Source organism: Amia ocellicauda, chromosome 14 (assembly GCF_036373705.1).
Source record: "Amia ocellicauda isolate fAmiCal2 chromosome 14, fAmiCal2.hap1, whole genome shotgun sequence".
Lineage (NCBI taxonomy): Eukaryota > Metazoa > Chordata > Actinopteri > Amiiformes > Amiidae > Amia > Amia ocellicauda.
The window spans coordinates 22,748,369-22,767,982 of NC_089863.1; the positions used below are offsets into that span (position 1 = coordinate 22,748,369).

At 51.7% G+C, this 19,614-nt stretch overlaps 3 protein-coding genes across 6 annotated transcripts; 1 reads left to right on the plus strand and 2 right to left on the minus strand.

Annotated features, from left to right (window-relative positions):
- Window positions 1–63: 63 nt before the first annotated feature.
- On the minus strand, window positions 64–9,526 carry smad10a (SMAD family member 10a). 4 transcript variants are annotated; one of them, XM_066721161.1, is made up of 11 exons: window positions 9,210–9,526; window positions 7,466–7,703; window positions 5,976–6,150; window positions 5,800–5,823; window positions 4,532–4,747; window positions 4,271–4,423; window positions 3,929–4,030; window positions 3,402–3,639; window positions 2,766–2,934; window positions 2,109–2,247; window positions 64–1,996 (listed from the first exon to the last, which is right to left on the minus strand). In XM_066721161.1, the coding sequence occupies exons 2-11, from the start codon at window positions 7,700–7,702 to the stop codon at window positions 1,785–1,787; spliced, it is 1,665 nt and encodes a 554-aa protein (XP_066577258.1). In that variant the 5' UTR covers window position 7,703; window positions 9,210–9,526; the 3' UTR covers window positions 64–1,784. The 4 variants fall into 4 exon arrangements, with proteins under 4 accessions (XP_066577258.1, XP_066577259.1, XP_066577260.1 ...); XM_066721162.1 differs by having other exon boundaries at window positions 5,800–5,820; window positions 7,466–7,706; XM_066721163.1 differs by having other exon boundaries at window positions 3,929–4,018; window positions 7,466–7,706.
- A 953-nt stretch (window positions 9,527–10,479) lies between these two features.
- On the minus strand, window positions 10,480–12,152 carry snapin (SNAP associated protein). The gene is made up of 4 exons (XM_066721165.1): window positions 11,988–12,152; window positions 11,504–11,550; window positions 11,276–11,394; window positions 10,480–10,857 (listed from the first exon to the last, which is right to left on the minus strand). The coding sequence occupies exons 1-4, from the start codon at window positions 12,101–12,103 to the stop codon at window positions 10,750–10,752; spliced, it is 390 nt and encodes a 129-aa protein (XP_066577262.1). The 5' UTR covers window positions 12,104–12,152; the 3' UTR covers window positions 10,480–10,749.
- A 383-nt stretch (window positions 12,153–12,535) lies between these two features.
- Window positions 12,536–17,715, plus strand: chtopa (chromatin target of PRMT1a). Its single transcript, XM_066721164.1, has 6 exons — window positions 12,536–12,767; window positions 13,894–13,977; window positions 15,773–15,923; window positions 16,005–16,191; window positions 16,282–16,425; window positions 16,526–17,715. The coding sequence occupies exons 2-6, from the start codon at window positions 13,913–13,915 to the stop codon at window positions 16,726–16,728; spliced, it is 750 nt and encodes a 249-aa protein (XP_066577261.1). The 5' UTR covers window positions 12,536–12,767; window positions 13,894–13,912; the 3' UTR covers window positions 16,729–17,715.
- Window positions 17,716–19,614: the final 1,899 nt, after the last annotated feature.

Genomic DNA, 19,614 nt, shown 5'->3' on the forward strand with positions numbered 1-19,614 from the left:
TTAAACATTTTGAAAAATGGACACACTGACAGACACATACCAGCAAAAACACAGCACTCCAGCTTGTATCAAAACAACTGACTTTAATTATGAATTACCATCATTGTCATCATTATTTATTACCTTTGGTGTTCCGGTACAACACTATTGGTACGGCATCTCCTCGTACAACATCACTGAAATTATAATAACAATAATAAAAGAAAATAATCAAATAATACAAAGGCTGACAGGCAGGTTTGTTTGCACTCGATGACAGCGTGGATGGTCTGCCGGGGGAAAGGGGTGCCGGGCTGTGTCTCTCTCCTCCGTGTGTGTGTGCATGTGTGTGCACTTATACAGCGTGTAGTGTGTAATTAAAAACACTGCCCCACCCAGTACTGAGTGGGGGAGGCCCAATGTCAGAGATGCTGTGGTTGGGAGGTGTGTGTGAAGAGGAACCATGACCAGTACAGTAAAGCATGAGTGGGGCACAGCACAGTACAACACAGTACAGCGTGACTGGAGCATAGTGCAGTACAGCACAGTGCAGTACAGCCTGACTGGGGCACAGCATTGCACAGTACAGTACAGTACAGCGTGACTGGGGCTTAACACAGTACAGTGCAGTACAGTGTGACTGGGGCACAGCACAGTGCAGTAGAGCACAACTGCTGCACAGCACAGTGCAGTACAATACAATTTGGGCAGTTTTAGCAGTGTCCAGCACTGATGGCACAGTGGGCTCAAGGTATAGCGTACAGTACAGTATTATTGTAGTGTATTAGTCTAGTATCACTATGGTGTAATACAGTAAAGCTTTGTACACATTTCTAAGGCCCAGTACTGTGTTTTTGACCCCTCCCTCACAGACAGAGCATCTCTGGGATGACCTGGAACAGCTACTCAGGCAGACAGCTCTGTACAACAGCAGAAACTGTACTACACTGTAGTGTAACGTAGTACAGTCTATATACTGCATTGTACTAGACTGTACTGCTCTGGGTTAAGCCAAGAGATAAGAAAACCTAAGGTAATAAGAATAACAACAATAATAATACTACACTGTGGCCCATTTCAGTATAATAATAAAAGACTGCCTGTTTATTTGTGATGCGTCTCTTCAGACACACCCCTCCCTAACTGGCACAGCCTGCCGAGCAGCACCCACTGGTTAAGAGTCCCCCGATTTACTAACCCCGATTGTTAATTAACCCTCAGGTGAGTTATTAAAGCTCAATCAAATGTCATGTGATGTACTAATTGGTTAATGAACAGTCACATGATTCAGTAATTGGTTAACTGGGTTGCGTGGGCTGTGGGTCGGGCAGTGAGTGACACAGTGGTCAATTCCTGTGGAACAATACAACACAGGAGGAATAGCAGCTGACCACAGCAGGTACGGCTACACGTGTGCTTTGGTCAATTAATTAATTACAATATTTATTACATTATTACAATTGTTATTAATGTATTCCTGTTCTTTGCCGTTTCGGAGCATTTGCTCTGTGACTCAGTCTGGCCGATGGCTCTAGACAGCTATTTGGTGAAATACACTGTATTCACACTGGTGCGCACACAGGGAGTGAGAGTCGAAGAGCAGCAGATGGAGGGGGAGAGAGAGAAGAGGCACACAGAGAGAGATAGAGAGAGAGTTTCTTCTGAGTTTTGGTCAGGGTTATCAAGCTCAGTCAACACTGACAGACGGGTCAGAGCTAGATGAGTGAGTGAGTGTGTGTGCGTGTGCGTGCATGTGTGTGAGAGAGAGAGCATGGCTCTGGTCCGGTGGCGCTGGTCGCGGCGGGTCAGTGTGTGGGCCCGGGCTCGGATAGCGGCATGGTGTGCAGCACCTCGTCCAGCAACTGCAGAGCGCGGTGCAGGTGGACTTCCAGCCAGCAGGGGGTGTGCTTGATGCTCTGGCGGGGGTAGTCCGGCCCCCAGCCCTTCACAAAGCTCAACCGCACGATGCACAGCCGGCGCAGGTCGTCCACGCCGATGCCCACCGCTGCCGACAGGCCTGGCGGGGGGAGACGAAATATTCAGGACTACATTGCTAGCTCCGGGAGACGGAGGTAAGGAAGGAGGGAGAGAGAGAGGGGGGGGGGGACGGGGGACACAGAGACACTCACTGACTGCAGGCGCGATGCCCCCGACGCTGCCCGGTCCAGGGATGCTGCCGGCCACCGCGGCTGCCTGCGCTGCTGCCGCTGCCTGTGCCGTCGCTGCCTGTTGCTGCATCTGCCGGTGGCACTGCCGCAGGTCGAACACCTGCAGAGACGGACGGGTCCGCACACTGGTCAGCACAAGCACATGCACACACACGTTGGTGCCGCTATCATTATGAGGACTCTCCATAGACATAATGACTTTTATACTGTACATACTATAGATTCTATCCCCTAACCCCCATAAAATACTTTCTGCATTTTTACAATTTTCAAGAAAACATCTAGTATGCTTTTTAAGTGTTTTGAATTATGGGGACATTGGCAATGTCCTCATAAACCACTGTTTTTGCATAATAACCTTGTAATTACCAGTTTTTAACCTTAAAAAAGCCACATAAACCAACCCACACACACACACACACACACACACACACACACACACACACACACACGCGCACAGCCTGATACACACCACCAGGGGGTGGCAGATACCAGCCAGTGCCACAGGAGGGAGACAAAGCTACCCTTTACAAAAAACATTCTGCAAAGATGCCTAGTCTCTCTCTCTCTCTCCCATCCCTCTCTCCCTCACTCGCTCCTTCTCTCTCCCCCTCTGACCTTGATGTAGGCTCCAGGGTATATCTTGTGCACGGCGTCCCCCGGCGCTCTCCCGGCCTCCCGGTCCAGGTAGTAGCTCTGCACGAACACGGCGTGGTCGCTAAGGCAACGCATCCACACGTCCCCCTCCCCCCGGCACTCCAGCTGCACCCCTTTCCCAATGTGCAACCTGGGGGAGAGAGAGAGGGAGAGAGGGGAAGACAAACTGTGAGTGTCTGAGTGTCTCCGTTTGGCAGAGAGAGAAAGAGAGAGAGACAGAGACAGAAACTGCACTCAATTCAATTCAAGGTGCTTTCTTGACATTGTCTAAGCTACTGAACATACATGCATAAATGGAAAATAAATAATATAATTATAAATCACAATACTTTATATGTCACTGAGCCTGTACTTGGTCAGGATCCGTCTCTGATTCGTCTCTCTCTCCTCCTCTGCTATTCCTCCTTTACCATTATCAGTCACTCCCATTTGCGGACTCACACACTTCCCCCCCTGTGGTTTAGCAATATTTATTAAGATGTAAACTGCTTTGGCTTTTGCTTATGATGGTCATGCCAATAAAGCACAGCTGAAACAAGAGAGAGTGCGAGAGAGACAGAAAGAGAGACACACACACACACACACACACATACTGACCTGGCCCTCTCGCTGCCCTCCGTGCGATGGACGTTGCTCAGCTGGCCCAGGCAGAAGCGGTCGCCCCCCGAAGGGTCCACGTACCCGTCCACCGTCACCACCGGGCAGCTGGACGGCACCTTGAACTGCTCGCCCACCTGGACATCCATCTCGAAATACGACACCGAGCACCAGAACTCTGGACCTGGATGGTTGGAGACGGGTGGGGGGAATGGGGCAGAACTATGATGCTGAGACCCTGAGAGAGGAAGAGAGAGAGAGAGAGGGAGGAAAAGAGAGTCAGCATTCATGAACAACAAGAACTGGACTGTGTCTCTGCAGAACCAGGGCTGAGACCCTGCTGGACTGGACTGGACTGTGTCTCTGCAGGACCAGGGCTGGAGACTCTGCTGGACTGGACTGTGTCTCTGCAGGACCAGGGCTGAGACCCTGCTGGACTGGACTGTGTCTCTGCGGGACCAGGGCTGAGACCCTGCTGGACAGGACTGTAGATTAGTGCACAGTACACAGGTGGCTGAAAGACTTACAGAAGTGGGTGGGCTGGTGCAGGGACTGCTGCTGGTGGCTCCGCCCATTTTGCTGGGGTCCTACGGGAGTGTAGATGGCTGTGCTGCTGCCTGTCCAGGATGCTTGGATGGGTGGATGGGCGGGTGGGGGGGTGGGATTGAAAGAGAGGAAAAGCACAAAGTGTCACACACACACGTTCCCACACCAAAAATCCCCCAACCATACACACAAAACACACACACTCAGACTTTCACAGATTCACATACACACACACTGACACTCACACTCTCAGACACACATTCACACACACACACTGACACTCACACACAAGACACACCCAGACCTCCTGTCCCGGGACTCACTGTGGAAGCTGGGTGGAGGCTGGCTGTGTTTCGGGGTGTACCCATTCTGGGGGGTCACCGAGGGGGGGGGCGTGGGAGCCATGGTCTGATGGGGGGGGGCGATCTGCAATAGCCCCTCACTGTGGCCCGGCACCGACATCAGAGCGCCAGAAGCTGAGAGAGGAGAGAGTGAGAGTGAGTGTGTGTGTGTGTGTGTGTGTGTGTGTGTGTGTGTGTGTGTGTGTCAGTGTGATGGAGAAGTGTGTTGGTATGACGGCTCACCTGGGGGGGAGAGTGGGATGTTGGGGTACAGTGCGCCGGGCGGGGGGGCGCGGGGGGGTTCCGGGGGCAGTTGCAGGGGGGGCAGTGGCTGGCCATAGTGCTCGGGAGGGGGTGGCAGCTTCAACCCCCCCTGGTGCTCAGGTGGGGGGGGCGCTAATCCGTCCATCTGGATACAGTCATGTATGTACTCCTCTTTAATCAGCCTGCCGGGGGGGCCTGGTCATGAAGTAAACATACAAGAACATGAAACATCAGTGTAGTATAGTGTAGTATAGTATAGTATACACCGATCAGCCATAACATTATGACCACCGGCCTAATATTGTGTAGGTCCCCCTTTTGCCACCAAAACAGCCCTGACCCGTCGAGGCATGGACTCCACTAGACCTCTGAAGGTGTGCTGTGGTATCTGGCACCAAGACGTTAGCAGCAGATCCTTTAAGTCCTGTAAGTTGCGAGGTGGGGCCTCCATGGATCGGACTTGTTTGTCCAGCACATCCCACAGATGCTCGATTGGATTGAGATCTGGGGAATTTGGAGGCCAAGTCAACACCTTGAACTCGTGATTCATCAGACCAGGCCACCTTCTTCCATTGCTCCGTAGTCCAGTTCTGATGCTCACGTGCCCATTGTAGGCGCTTTCGGCAGTGGACAGGGGTCAGCATGGGCACCCTGACTGGTCTGCGGCTCGAGGCCCCATACGCAACAAACTGCGATGCACTGTGTGTTCTGACACCTTTCTATCAGAACCAGCGTTAACTTTTTCAGCAATTTGAGCTACAGTAGCTCGTCTGTTGGATCGGACCACACAGGCCAGCCTTCGCTCCCACGTGCATCAATGAGCCTTGGCCGCCCATGACCCTGTCGCCGGTTCACCGCTTTTCCTTCCTTGGACACTTTTGATAGGTACTGACCACTGCAGACCGGGAACACCCCACAAGAGCTGCAGTTTTGGAGATGCTCTGACCCAGTCGTCTAGCCATCACAATGTGGCCCTTGTCAAAGTCGCTCAGATCCTTACACTTGCCCATTTTTCCTGCTTCTAACACATCAACTTTGAGGACAAAATGTTCACTTGCTGCCTAATATATCCCGCCCACTGACAGGTGCCATGATAACGAGATTATCAGTGTTATTCACTTCACCTGTCAGTGGTCATAATGTTATGGCTGATCGGTGTAGTACAGTATAGTCTAGTATAGGGGCTCAGACTGGAGTCAGCGCTCTGTGGACTATAGTATAGTGTAGTATAGGGGGCCAGCACTCACCTGTATTCTGTAAACTGAGACCTGCTTAATAAAACAGAGGGATGGAGAGAAAAAAAGAAAACGAAAGAAAGAACGAGAGGGAGAGAACAGGAATTAGTTGCAAAAAGGAACATCATTCAGTGTGTACGTCAGTGTGTGAGAGTGTTTGTGTGTGTGTGCAGCGGGGCATACCATACCGATGCCGGGAGAGACCACCCGCTCATAGTGGTAGGGGTTGACGCACACGTTGTCATACTTGAGGTCGAAGGCAAACTGGCAGAATTTGACGTGCTTGAGCTCGTTCTTGTGCAGGTCGGGCCAGCGCCACAGCCGGGCGTAGATCACATGGGGAAACCCCTTCCTTCCGGCCACCTGGAGGGGATAGGCGAGAGGGGAGAGATTGGGGAGAGGGAGAAGGAGAGGGAGAGGGAGAGGGAGAGACGTTGACTATACACCACATTTATACTGCACTGAACCTGGGAGAAGAGAGGGAGAGAGGGAGGGCAGGAGAGGGGCGTTAATTTAATTCACCCGGCAGTCTGGAGCCGAAGGACTGAGTAACAACATCATAGATCACCTTCAATGACCTTCCAGAGGAGAGAGAGATAGCGGAGGGAGAGAGAGGGAAAAGGAGAGAGAGAGGGATTTGATATTTATATTTTTATGAAGCACTGTGTTGAAGAACAAAATCACAAATTGATATTTTCATGGAGTAAAGAAATAAATAAAAGGTAAATAAAGACATTTAAAAAGTGAGAGGAAGAGTTTACAAAAGAAACAGAGAGAGAAAGAGTGAAAGATGAACAGAGAGAGGGAGAGATCCTCACAGGCAGAAAGAGAGAGAGGGAGAGAGAGTGCACAGACAGAACGGCTGCCCTGGCCCCACCCCCTTCCTGTGTCTCAGACAAAACAACTGCTCCCTCCACCCATCTCTCTCTCCCTCTCTCATTCCCTCCCCCCCTCCATCTCTCCCGCTGCTGGGGGAGGGGCAGGGAAATCCCCTCAGAGCCTCTCTCTCTCCCTCTCGCCCTCTCCCTCTGGCTGAGCTCTATCAGATCATTTAAAACATTGAACTTCTGTCCATTTCTCCCTGACCGTCAGCCCTCTCTCTCTTGTACCTGGAGCCGGCCACTTCCTCCCCCTTCCTCCTTCGTCCTGTGTCTCTATCGCTCCTACTCCACCTCTCCCTCTCCTTCTCACCCACTCCCCCCCTCTCTCTCCCTCAATCTCCATCTCTCTGACCCCCTCCATCCTACACTCCACTCTCCCAACCAAGACACACTCAATCCAGCTCAATCCACCCGGGCCCACGGCAGCGCCTGTCTCAACGCAATGCACCTGCCTGGGCCAATGGCAGCGCCCGTCTCATAGCAGATGCACCCACCCGGGCCAATGGCAGCAGCTGTCTCAACGCAATGCACCTACCCGGGCCGATTGCAGCGCCTGTCTCAACACAAGAGCACCCGCCCAGGCCAATGGCAGGGTCTGTCTCATATCAAACAGCACCCACCCAGGCCAATTGCAGCACCCGTCTCATCGCAGCAGCACCAGCCTGGGGCAAAAGTGGGGCAAAAGTGGGGCAAAAGTGGGGCAAAAGTGGGGCAAAAGTGGGGCGCCTCTCCCCCCTCCCCCCTCTAATTCCCTTTTCTCTCTCTCCCTCCTCTCCTCCCTTCTCCCTATCTCGTACCTGCAGCCGGCCATCCAGTGTCCTCTGGATGGTGACGCACTTGCTGGGGTGGACGCCGTTGGACGTGACGGCCGTGATGAGGGAGTCCAGCTCGTCCTTCTTCTCCTTCAGCTTTTTGACCAGGCTCTCGATGGCGCGCTTGGCGAAGCCCTCGTTCTCGCCGCCCTGCCGGTGGCACAGCAGGCTGTGCACGATGCTGAGGCACGCGTCACTGCTGCTGGGGGCCACCGCTGACATGCTGCTGCACAGAGGGAAACAGATATTGAGAGATTTATATATCTGACTGACAAACTGACTGACCAATACATTGACTGCCTGACTGACACACTGACTAATACATTGATAGACTGATAAACAGACACGCTGACTAATCTGGTCCACACAAGGAAGTGAGGTCTAACATTACTCATTCAGAGACAGTAGCAAGAAAACAGATGGGACACCACAACTTTTTCAATCTTTTCGGTCAGTGTGTCTGTCAGAGTATCAGACAGTCTGTCTGTAAGACAATGTAGGTCTGACTCACTGACACCCTGACTGACTGACAGACTGATACACTGATACACAGACTGACACTGACACACACCCCGATTGACACGCTGAGACACTGACAGACTGGCTTACAAACTGATACACTGAGACACTGATACACAGACACTGACTGACACACTGATAGACTGAAACACAGGCTGACAGACACCATGACTGACACACTGAGACACAGACATACTGACTTACAAACTGATACACTGAGATACTGACTGATGCACTGACACCCTGACTGACTGACAGACAGACACACAAACACTGACAGACACACTGATACACTGACAGACAGACTCCCTGACTGACACACAGAGACACAGATGGACTGACTTACAAACTGATACACTGACTGATGCACTGACACCCTGACTGACTGACAGACAGACACACACACACTGATACACTGACACCCTGATACACAGACTGACACACTGAGACACTAACTGACTGACACACTTAGACACTGACAGACACCCTGACTGACACACTGAGACACTGACTAACAGACAGACAGACAGACACACTGTATAGTACGGTACAGTCAGCTGCAGAACATAATAATAGACAGACAGCAAAAGATACCAAAGTGGGGTGGACAGATATGCACAGACAGACAGACAGGATTGATGGACAAACAAATATGTACAAGACAGACAGCAAAGTACACGCACACACACACGTGTCGTGGGCTGTGTGTTCGACCAGTGAGCAAATGATCAAAGTTGCTGAGCATTATCACACCGAGTCCAGAAACTCGGTATGAATCTCGTCGGTACGCAAAGATGTCGGTCTCTTTAAGTAGGAGAGGTGTAGGGGGGGGGGGGACAGACAGACACATACACACACGTAACTCTATCGCCGTTTCTTTTTTCCTAAACAAACCGATCGCGACTCTGCTCTTGTCTGGAGTGCCTCTCTCCATTTCTCCGCCTGTCTGGCTGAAGCAGGGAGGGATGGAGGGGGTGCGGGGGTGAGAGAGGGGTTGTGTGTGTGTGGGGGGGGGGGACCGAGGGGCTGTAGCCCGTATTTGGTCAGTTAATACCAGGCGGCGACAGCAGCAAGTACAGCTCCATCAACACACGCACACTCACGCACATGCATGCAAAGAAAACATCCAGCACAGATGCATGCGTGAGAGTGTGCGTGTGTGTGTATATATAGCATGTATGCATTTAATATAGATATAAAGAATACTCACTCATCAACAGCAGCAGGTTAAGGTAGAGCAGAAAGTGGTGGTAGGTAGTCCAAAATATTCTCCTCGTCCCCCTCTGCCCTCCCTCTCCCTCTCCCTCTCCCTCTCCCTCTCTCTATCCCGATGTTTTGTTTTCCTTTCTCTCTCCCCCCCCCTCTCTCTCTCTCTCTCTCTCTCTGTCTATCTACCGATCTGTCTGTGTGTGTGTCTGTCTATCCTGCCGGCCCCGCTGGCGCATCCTGCTGCTGCTCCCAACTTCTGTCTCGCTCTCGCTACAAAAACAAAAGGAGAGACATCGTGCGCGTGAGTGTCTCGGCGGCCGCCAGCCAATCGCCGCGCCGCTCTCATCGCCGGCCCCACCCGCCGGCGGCCAATGGCGGCGCCCGTCTCAGCGCCGCTGCGCCCGCCCTGGCCAATCGCGACGCGCCTCTCTCCCTTCCCCCTTCGCCCCCGGGCGCCGGGCTGTGTCTGGGTCGCGGCCTGATTGACAGCTCGGGCTGGCGGGACCCTGGCTGTTTTTTTAAGGTGGCGCCGTAAAAGATTACACCCCCTCGCTCTCTCTGCCTCCCTCCTCCTCCCGTCTCCCCCTCTGGTAGTTTCTCTTCTTTTCCTTCTCCCTCATCCCTCTATCCTATCCTCTTAATACTTGTACTGCTGCTCCTCTCCTCTCCCCTGCCCCATCCCTCTCTCTGGATCTGCCACCTGTACACTGCATGGACAAGTAAAACCAATATAAATAATCCATCAGCCAACGTGACAGACAGATCTGAGAGAGACAGACAGATATAGGACTGATATAGACAAACAGACAGACAGATACAGAGAGACAGACAGATACATACATGGACCGATATAGACAGACATAAAGACGCACAGGTGAGACAGACAGACAGACAGATACACGGACTGATATATGGACAGGCAGACAGACACACACACAGGTGAGAGAGACAGACAGATACATGGACTGATAATGACAGACACACACACACACAGGTCAGACAGACAGACAGGTAAACGGACCAATATAGACAGACTGACAGATAAATACAGAGAGACAGACAGATACACACACAGGTCAGACAAACAGGTAAGTACAGAGAGAGAGACAGATACACGAACCGATGTAGACAGACAGACACATGGGTGAGACAGACAGACAGATACATGGACTGATATAGACAGACAGACAGACAGATACATGCAGAGACACAGACAGATACACAGGCCGATATAGATCGATAGACAGAGACAGACACAATCCACCAGGCGGTCAGGGCTGGGCTACAGGACTTTATTAACGAACACACTGTTAACACTCGTACGCACACTGCGCAGCCTTCACAGGCAGGGGACATGGGGGACACGGGGGCCCCAGAGGACAGTGACTTCAGACAGGCAGACAGACAGGTTTATCACTCCAGTTAGCGTGTAATTATTATAGCACGGCACACTGCCAGACCATCTCACACCACGGAGCAACACTGCCACCGCGGGGGGGGAAAGTCAGTCAGTGCACCGATGTGTGTTGTCAGTCGGCGCCTCAGTGCATGCTGGGGGATCGGGGGACGAAGGCGCCCGACGTTTCCAGCATGGTCTTCCTGCGCGCCGTCTCCTTGGCAACGTTGTGGTTGAGGCGCCGCAGTCGCTCCTGAGAGGGAGGGAGGGGAGCGGAGGAAGAGAGCGCGGTGAAGGAGTGCACTACTGCGCTGCGTGGTAATGTGTTGTGTTGCACTGTGCTACGTTGTGTAGTGTTGCTGTGTCGTGTTGTGTTGGGCCGCTCTGTGCTGCGCTGAGCTGTGTTTTGTGCTGTGTTGTGCTGCTCTATGCTGCAATGTGTTGTGCTGCTCTATGTAATGCTGTTTTATGTTGTCCTGCACTGTGTTGTGTTGTGCTGTGTTTTGCTGCTCTGGGTTGTGCTGTGTTATGTTGTGTAGTGTTGTGCTGCTCTATGCTACACTGTGTTAGGTTGTTCTGTGTTTTGCTGCTCTATGCCGCTCTATGTTGTGCTGTGCTGTGTTGCGTTGCATTGCGCTGCATTGCGCTGCATCGCACTGCGCTGGACTGACCTGTGCATTCTGCAGGATGTTGTTGACCAGAACCACACGGCGCCGTGCGTTCAGCAACTTCTTCACATAGGGGTCGAGCTCCAGAGAGACCTTCTGGTGCTCATTGATCCGGCACAGCTCTGAGGGGGGAGAGGACCGGTCAGTCAGACAGACAGAGAGACAGACACACAGGTGAGACAGACAGGCGAGACGGACAGAGAGACAGACAAACACTGCCCATGCTCTCACCTGTGGCCAGGTTATCGATGTGCTCCCGTAGCTCCACCTGACTCTCTCTGAAACAACAGCAGTAATAACCTTCATCATCATCATCACCACCATACATGGTCCCACAGGGCTACAGCCATTCAATGTGGCTTCTCATTTAATACAGATTTCACACTCATTACGAGATGTTTGAGGACAAAAAGTATCAACTGACAGCGTTTTATTACATTATCGACCGGGGGGCTCAATGGCGCCCCCTGTAGCTCCGCCACTGGTACTGAGCCACTACGCTGTGCTATACATCCCGCTGCGCTGTACTACCCAGTGCTGTGCGATACCGAGAGGAATGGGGGGCTCAGGTAGAGGACAGACAAGAAGAGAGAGAAAGAGAGGGACAGAGAACAAGATGATATGGGGGGGCGGTGTATAATCACGGGACCCTGTCGTGACCTACGGAGCTGCCGGGACAGAGACACGGACACGGATACGGGCTCGGGCCCCCCACCTCACTGAGTGGACGTGGAGGTCCAGCTGTTGCACGGCCGGCTTGAGCAGGTCGAGCAGCCCCTCTGCGATCGCATCCCTCCCCGACGGTGTCTCCGCCACTGCCACGGCGGCCATGTTTCGTCTGGGATAGGGAGAGGAGTACGCTCGGGAAATGTAGTCGTCCGTCTTTCAGTGTTGTGTAGTCTATTACCTGCGCTGGGGATTCTGGGAAATGTAGTCTTCGCGGTTCTCCACACTCAGTCTGTGGTGCGGGGAATGAATGGGATTGGCGTATTGCGGCATGGGAAATGGAGGCCATTGTGAGGTCGTCTAAACGAATCGGGGGGAGTAGTGGATATGTTTAATTTTTCCATTTTCACAACCTAATAAATAAACATTTATAAAATTATGTAGGCTTTGCGTATTTCATATTAGTATTACACAACCGAAACGAAAGCAACACATATGCGTATATATTTAACGAGATATTTTATTAAACACAGTAACGAAAGTGACCCGCACTGTCTCACGATATCTATACTCAAATGAGCCGAGACTATAAAATCTCTCCATTTTCACAGATCACCCGTCGGCCGCCATTTTGTCGGAGAGGAGAGAGACAGATATACGCACAGATACAGCGATCAGGGGCCGCTGATACAAAACAGAAATATACATCTATCGAGACGTAAATGTTTGCATTGGCTGGAAAGTAAGGCAGAAAAATTAAGCTAAAAAAAATAAGCGAATAAGAGTCGAGACGAAACGACACTCGCCGTGAGACTCCGAGCCCAGAAGAGTGAGTTGGTTTGTCATTTTGTCAATTAATAAAACTGTCATGGACATCATTGTTATTCTCATCGATTGTCTAGGTGGTTGTGTAGTAGTAGGTTATCGAAAACGCAAAGGTTGTTTCTGTGAATTGTTCCACTTCCACGTTTAGCGTATTTACAGCAACTGTACTGAATCGACTCCTCCTGGAATAAATGGCGACCATACATGCAGTGAATGTATACGTTTCGCGTTAATGTGACTATTATTGTCACTTGATTGGATCTTATTGAATAAAGCGATACAGGCTTGTATTGCAGAATGCAACATGCATGAGACGCGCATGCGCAGACGGACCGAACGTTAAGATCGACCTCGCCGGGTGTTTGCGCTAGCTTAAGGTTTGTACTGTGAAGTGAAGTTTGGACTAGGTGTTTAGATGCACTTTCATAATGTGTAAAGTGTAGGTATGGTGGTCGGCTGCGGATATAAATACATTTTACACGGATAAATGTACTTTAAATGTACTGTAATGGATGCACTTATAAGTTAATTGCCCATATTTGGTAACGGTGTCGACCAAATCAACCTCTTATAGGTGTGTTACAAAGAGACAAACGTAATAGTGGTATTCCTGCTAAAGAATGAAACCTTAACTATTTTAAATGGATTTAAACGCGCACCTGCTAATTAGGTCACTAGGAAAGCACGCAAATGACGCTTTACGATGACGTCTCTGTCCGTCTGTCGTTCCACCGGCGTTTGTCCACTTCAATACAGTTGCTGAAATGCCGGATCTATTGCGTCTGTCTGTCTGTCAGCTCGTCCATACACCATTTCACATCTTTTTCCCAAAACCGTCTCATGCAACAGGGCGTACAGATTTCAGATCAAATGCAAATCTAAACGTCTGACATTTTGTCAGAATGATGAGCCAGCTAGTTAGACCAGGCATAGATGAACAGAGCGATAGATTTGAAGAGATTGGGTGGGAGAAGTTTCTGCATAGGAGTGATTGTGAGTGTATTAATGATACACTGCATTGTACTGGATAATAATTAAATGTCTCGCAACCCCCCCCCCCCCCCCCCCCCATCTCCCCTTGTCCCCCTGACCCTCTGTCCCTCATTGTGTGTGTGTGTGTGTGTGTGTAGCCCCTGCCCAGAGAGGACCATGAGTGCCCCTTCCTCCCAGAAGGTTGTGCTGAAAAGCACCACCAAGATGTCACTGAACGAGCGGTGAGACGAGACACCACTGCCCCCCCTACCCCCCCCTGGGTTGGCCATGTGCCCCCCAGCCCACCGGCCTGGCCGTGCAGCCCTGGACCACAGATAGATGGGCAGAGAGCGCAAGAGAGAGAGAGAGCATGGTGGGGGATCTGTGACTCTGTACAGCAAACACACTTGGTGCAGCTCTGAGGTCGTATTGGAGTCCCTCCTCTGGAGAGGCAGGGGTTCAGTGGTGAGCATGCAGGTGTGGTGAGGGGGTGGGGGACAGAGGGGCTGGGGAGGAGTTAAGATGATGCCCCTGTGTATGGGGAGATGCCGCAACTCTGCAGTGTGACAGTGCTTGATGTTTGACTGGTGATTGACAGTTGGTTTGGCCCAGCACAACACAGACTTGCAGGTGGAGTTGAGCCTTGGCTGGCTTAATTATGAGTATGGTGGGCAGGTTTTAAAGAACTAGAACCTGGTTCTCGTCCACAGGGAGACCAGCGTGTCAGCTGTGCAGTCGGTGGATGGTGTCATGTTGTACCGGTCAAGAAGTGTTGTGGTGTTTTCCCATCATGAGTCATGTGGACCGAAGCCCTCTGGAGCAGTGCTGGGGGAGCCTGGTGAAATAATTCCCATTGATAGGGAGTAGACTGCGCGCGCGCTCTCAGACTGTAGCATCTCCCACGTGTTCCACATCAAGGGCAACATGTCAGCTTCCCCTGCTTAGGGTCGCATTTATTCAATTTGGAGGTGGTTAGCTCAAGCTTACAAATTTAGTAAAGAAAATTGTTGGCTTTCACACTCCGTCTCATGTGCAGGGACAGACCGAGTGACTTTGTACAGTTCTGGAAGGCCCAGTGGTCTGTGTTGGCCGGTGTTTGTTGGCTGTACAGGGAGGAGGACGTTCCACTTGAAATTTAGTTCCCCTCAAATGTAGCGTCCCTGCAGACCTGCCCGTCTCCTGTGTGGTGCTGGTCCGGAGTCGCAGCCATGTGCTCACACTCTCTCGCTCTCCCTCTCCCCAACTGCACTGTGTTAAACAGTACTAGACTATCACCCCAACACCTGTAGCTCAATACACGGCGCCTCTCTCCTCCCGCGTCGCATGACGGGGGGCCCTGCACTGCTGTAGGGCAGGAAGCCAGTGAGATTTCTCTGACAGTCTATTTTATTGGCCCGTTTTGTTTTTAATGACTAGCCGCCCAGCCCTATTGGGGACGTGACTCACGGTCCCCAGTGTAAGAGACTGGGTGGCTGATGGGATGCTGCAGCCCTGGGCCCCCTCCTCCTGTCCCTCACTCCACCAGTAGAGGGTGGGTGTCGGGGTGGGGCCTGTAAGAGGCCATTGCTCACCTCCTGTGTTTTTTTTTTTTCTTCCCCCCCCCCCTTTAGTCTCTGCTCTCTTCTCCTCCTGCTCTCTGCTCTCTTCTCCTCCTCCTCCTCCTCCTCCTCCCTCCTCTGTTTTCACTTTTTTTTTTTATTTTATGGTGTTGAGAAATGCACAAAGAAAAGGTTTCCTTCCCCCCCAAATAAACAAGGTGTTGGGGGTGAATCCAGGGCTAAAGACCCAGAGGAGGAAGACCGTGACGGGGGGAGGAAGAGGAAATCGCACTCAAACTAAATGATTATGGGGAAGGACGTAGCGCCGCAGAATCGGCCATTTCCTGCTCCTGTTTGTTTTTGTTTTTGTCCTTTTTCTTCCTCCTCCTCTGGGTGGATGGTGTGTTTGAAATGATTTTGCTTTGAAACTCCCCTCCCTGCTCCCCACCCCCCCTCCCCTCCACCTCTCCCTCCCTCCATCTCTCTTCCCTCCCCCAAGCTTCACTAACATGCTGAAGAACAAGCAGGCCGGGGCAGGCCTGGGCCGGGCCACCCTGCAGCAGCAGCAACAGGCCAGCGCCCGCAACCGCCGCCTGGCACAGCAGATGGAGAACCGGCCGTCAGTGCAGGCCGCCCTGCAGCTCAAACAGGTGAGTGCCTGGAGTCGAGGGTGTGGTTGGAGTGGGTTTACAGTGGGCTTCATTGGTGTCTTGTGCTTTTCTCCCCATCAGAGTCTGAAGCAGAGGCTGGGGAAAAGCAACATCCAGGCCCGCCTGGGTCGGCCCCTGGGACCCCTGATGAGGGGCGGGCCACCCGGCCGCGGGTTCCCCATGGCGGGGCTGCGAGGGATGCCACGGGGGGGCCTCAGGGGCCGGGGAGGCCGAGGGGGGCCCATGAGAGGAGCCATGACTCTCAGAGGTGAGTCCTGTCCACTACACTACTTTCCTGTCCTCTTCTGTCCCATCCCGTCCTGTAATATCGACTGAATACCTCATCCCCCTCTTTCAGGTATGGGGCCGATGCGCGGCCGAGGAGGGCCCACCCGCCTGGGCATGAAGAGGGGCCTGAGACAGCGAGGGGGCATGCTGGGCCGCGGGGGGCCACTAATGGGCCGAGGAGCCGGGCCGGGCCGACCAGGCATGGGTGGCAAAGGTGAGCAGGGACCTCAGCACTGTGCTCAGATATCCAGGACTCTCTTGACTTAGGCTGGTCTGATGCCTCTCTCTCTCTCTCTCCCCCCTCTCTGGCTCAGGTTTGGGTCTGCGTGGCCGCGGCGGGTTCGGGGGCAGGGGTCGTGCCCGGGGGCGCGGCCGGGGCCGAGGGGTCGGCCGCCCTGTGGTGACCCGTGAGCAGCTGGACAACCAGCTGGACGCCTACATGTCCAAGACCAAGGGACACCTGGATGCCGAGCTGGACGCCTACATGGCCCAGGCCGACCCAGACGGCACCGAGTGACCCATCATCGACCCACCCTGGACTGCACGCCCAGAGCGCGCAAGAGACTGACAGACTGACGCACTGACTGCAGTGTCCGGCGACTCACCCGACTGACACACTGACTGACTGGCCGCGGTGTCCAGTGACCCCCGACACACACCCGTGCATTTGGACCTTAATAAACGCAAGGAGACGGACGGACGAGGGCCGCACTGGAACACTCGCCTGCCTGCCAGCCAGCTGGGGCATTCTGGACACATGCTCCCAATTATCATTACTACTACACTGTCAGGCCACTGACAGACATTTGCATGAGATTGTTACTGCAGTCGTCTTTTACCCTGTTAATAGTGACACACAATCCTCAACTCAGATTGGACCTTTTTTTGGGGGGGCTGCCCAGTTTTAAAACCTCTTGCCCCTCAGCCTCTGCTTCTTGTGATACTCTTATTAGGATTACCCATTTTTTATTTTGGTCTCCTGCTGCATGTTTTTATTTTATTCGAAAGGGTTTTAATCCTCTGTGTGCGAGGGTCTGGCTGTTGGGTGGGGGGGCTGAATGCTCCACTTTCACCCATTGCTCTGTGCGTTTCTAGTTGACATTGGTCGAATTAATTTGAGTCCTTAATGGAATAAATATTTGCTCTGTATTTTACAGCTGGTTAACGTGTAATCTGTTACATTAAGGAAATGGTTTAATTTGACGGGTTTCCCTCGAGCCACAGTTGGCAGGGTGGTCTGGCAGCTACAGGAACCTGTTGGTGTCCATTTCCCTTCCCGCTGAGTCTCCCCTGACTAGACGCTTCCCCCCCCCCGACTTGGATTTCTATCAGGATCAATGTAAAGGTAAAGAAAAAGGGTCCTAAAGACAAACCCTGATATGAAGGGTTCATTAATTGGAAAAATAAAATGTTCCGTGTTCTCTACAGAAGACTGCAACAATAGGTCTGAGCATTTTTATTTTATTTTTTATTTTATTGTTAATAAAAAGTTTGTATTAAGGAGTATTGGGTGTATTTGTGTGTTCTGGAAGTTTCCATTCCAGCATCCAACGGAACCACTCTCCGGAGCAATTGCCAGTCATTCTGATTGTCACTATGGCTCAAACATTCACAGGAAGGTAATTAGGCAGGATAGAGGGAGACATCTGCAGAGTCGGTCAATCTGGGTGGCTCACGGCTCGCTGAGTGGTTGCCCAGGCTCAGAGGTCAGTGTGCGTCTCTGCTGACCCCTCTCTCCCCCAGCACTCAACCTGCAGGCACCGCTTCCTTTATAGCTTAGTCCACCTGTTCCTCCTATCATTACTGTAACAGCACAGTTACTACAGACCCTGAATGTCCAGCATAGACTGTATTATTAAAGTTCACAGGCTGCTTCTGTTGACGTAACGTAAGGTTGAAGATGTCTGTGGTTCTGTAGATGAAATTAATCTACCTGAGCTGTATAGATCTATAGCTGCGACTCAGTCGCACTTTCAACACAAAATCATAAATGTTTTCCATTTATCAGGGTGACTTCATTATTTATTATTATACTGTACTGTAAGAATAACACAACTCACAGGGGGGTCTCTATCACTGTCTTTCGTCGGACTGGTGTGATGTTCATGTCTCTGCCACACGGTGTCAGTATTGCAATGAGGAATCTGCTAATAGGAGAAATACATGGATCAATGTGCTCTAAGTTCCTCTTCCCTCTCCTCCTTCTCCCTGCCCTGTATTCCTGTCTCTCTATTCCTCTCTTTCTCTTCCCTTCCCTCTTCTACACCTGACATGGATTTACACACTGATTGACACATTGACTGACTGACTGACTGACTGACAGACGCACTGACTAGCATCCTCCTGTCTCAGTGTTGCTCGACTCTTATTGTAATATTTGTCAGCGGTGCAGTTTTTGTCCAGGCAGAAGCACAGGTTCGGGGCCGGCTGACCGCAGTGACCACAGCTCAACACTCTTACTGGGAAGACACCCCCACTCCCCTGACTGTTTCCATCCAGACAGAGAGAGCCACATCCATACCCCTATCCCACTGGGAGCAGGACTCTGGCCAGAGGAACCAAGAAGAACCAACAGTGCAGGTATGTCTTGTGAGTGGAGGGTAGAGACAACACAGGGCCCTGTACACAATCCTATACACTCACCTAAAGGATTATTAGGAACACCATACTAATACTGTGTTTGACCCCTTTCGCCTTCAGAACTGCCTTAATTCTACGTGGCATTGATTCAACAAGGTGCTGAAAGCATTCTTTAGAAATGTTGGCCCATATTGATAGGATAGCATCTTGCAGTTGATGGAGATTTGTGGGATGCACATCCAGGGCACGAAGCTCCCGTTCCACCACATCCCAAAGACGCTCTATTGGGTTGAGATCTGGTGACTGTGGGGGCCAGTTTAGTACAGTGAACTCATTGTCATGTTCAAGAAACCAATTTGAAATGATTCGACCTTTGTGACATGGTGCATTATCCTGCTGGAAGTAGCCATCAGAGGATGGGTACATGGTGGTCATAAAGGGATGGACATGGTCAGAAACAATGCTCAGGTAGGCCGTGGCATTTAAACGATGCCCAATTGGCACTAAGGGGCCTAAAGTGTGCCAAGAAAACATCCCCCACACCATTACACCACCACCACCAGCCTGCACAGTGGTAACAAGGCATGATGGATCCATGTTCTCATTCTGTTTATGCCAAATTCTGACTCTACCATCTGAATGTCTCAACAGAAATCGAGACTCATCAGACCAGGCAACATTTTTCCAGTCTTCAACTGTCCAATTTTGGTGAGCTTGTGCAAATTGTAGCCTCTTTTTCCTATTTGTAGTGGAGGTGAGTGGTACCCGGTGGGGTCTTCTGCTGTTGTAGCCCATCCGCCTCAAGGTTGTACGTGTTGTGGCT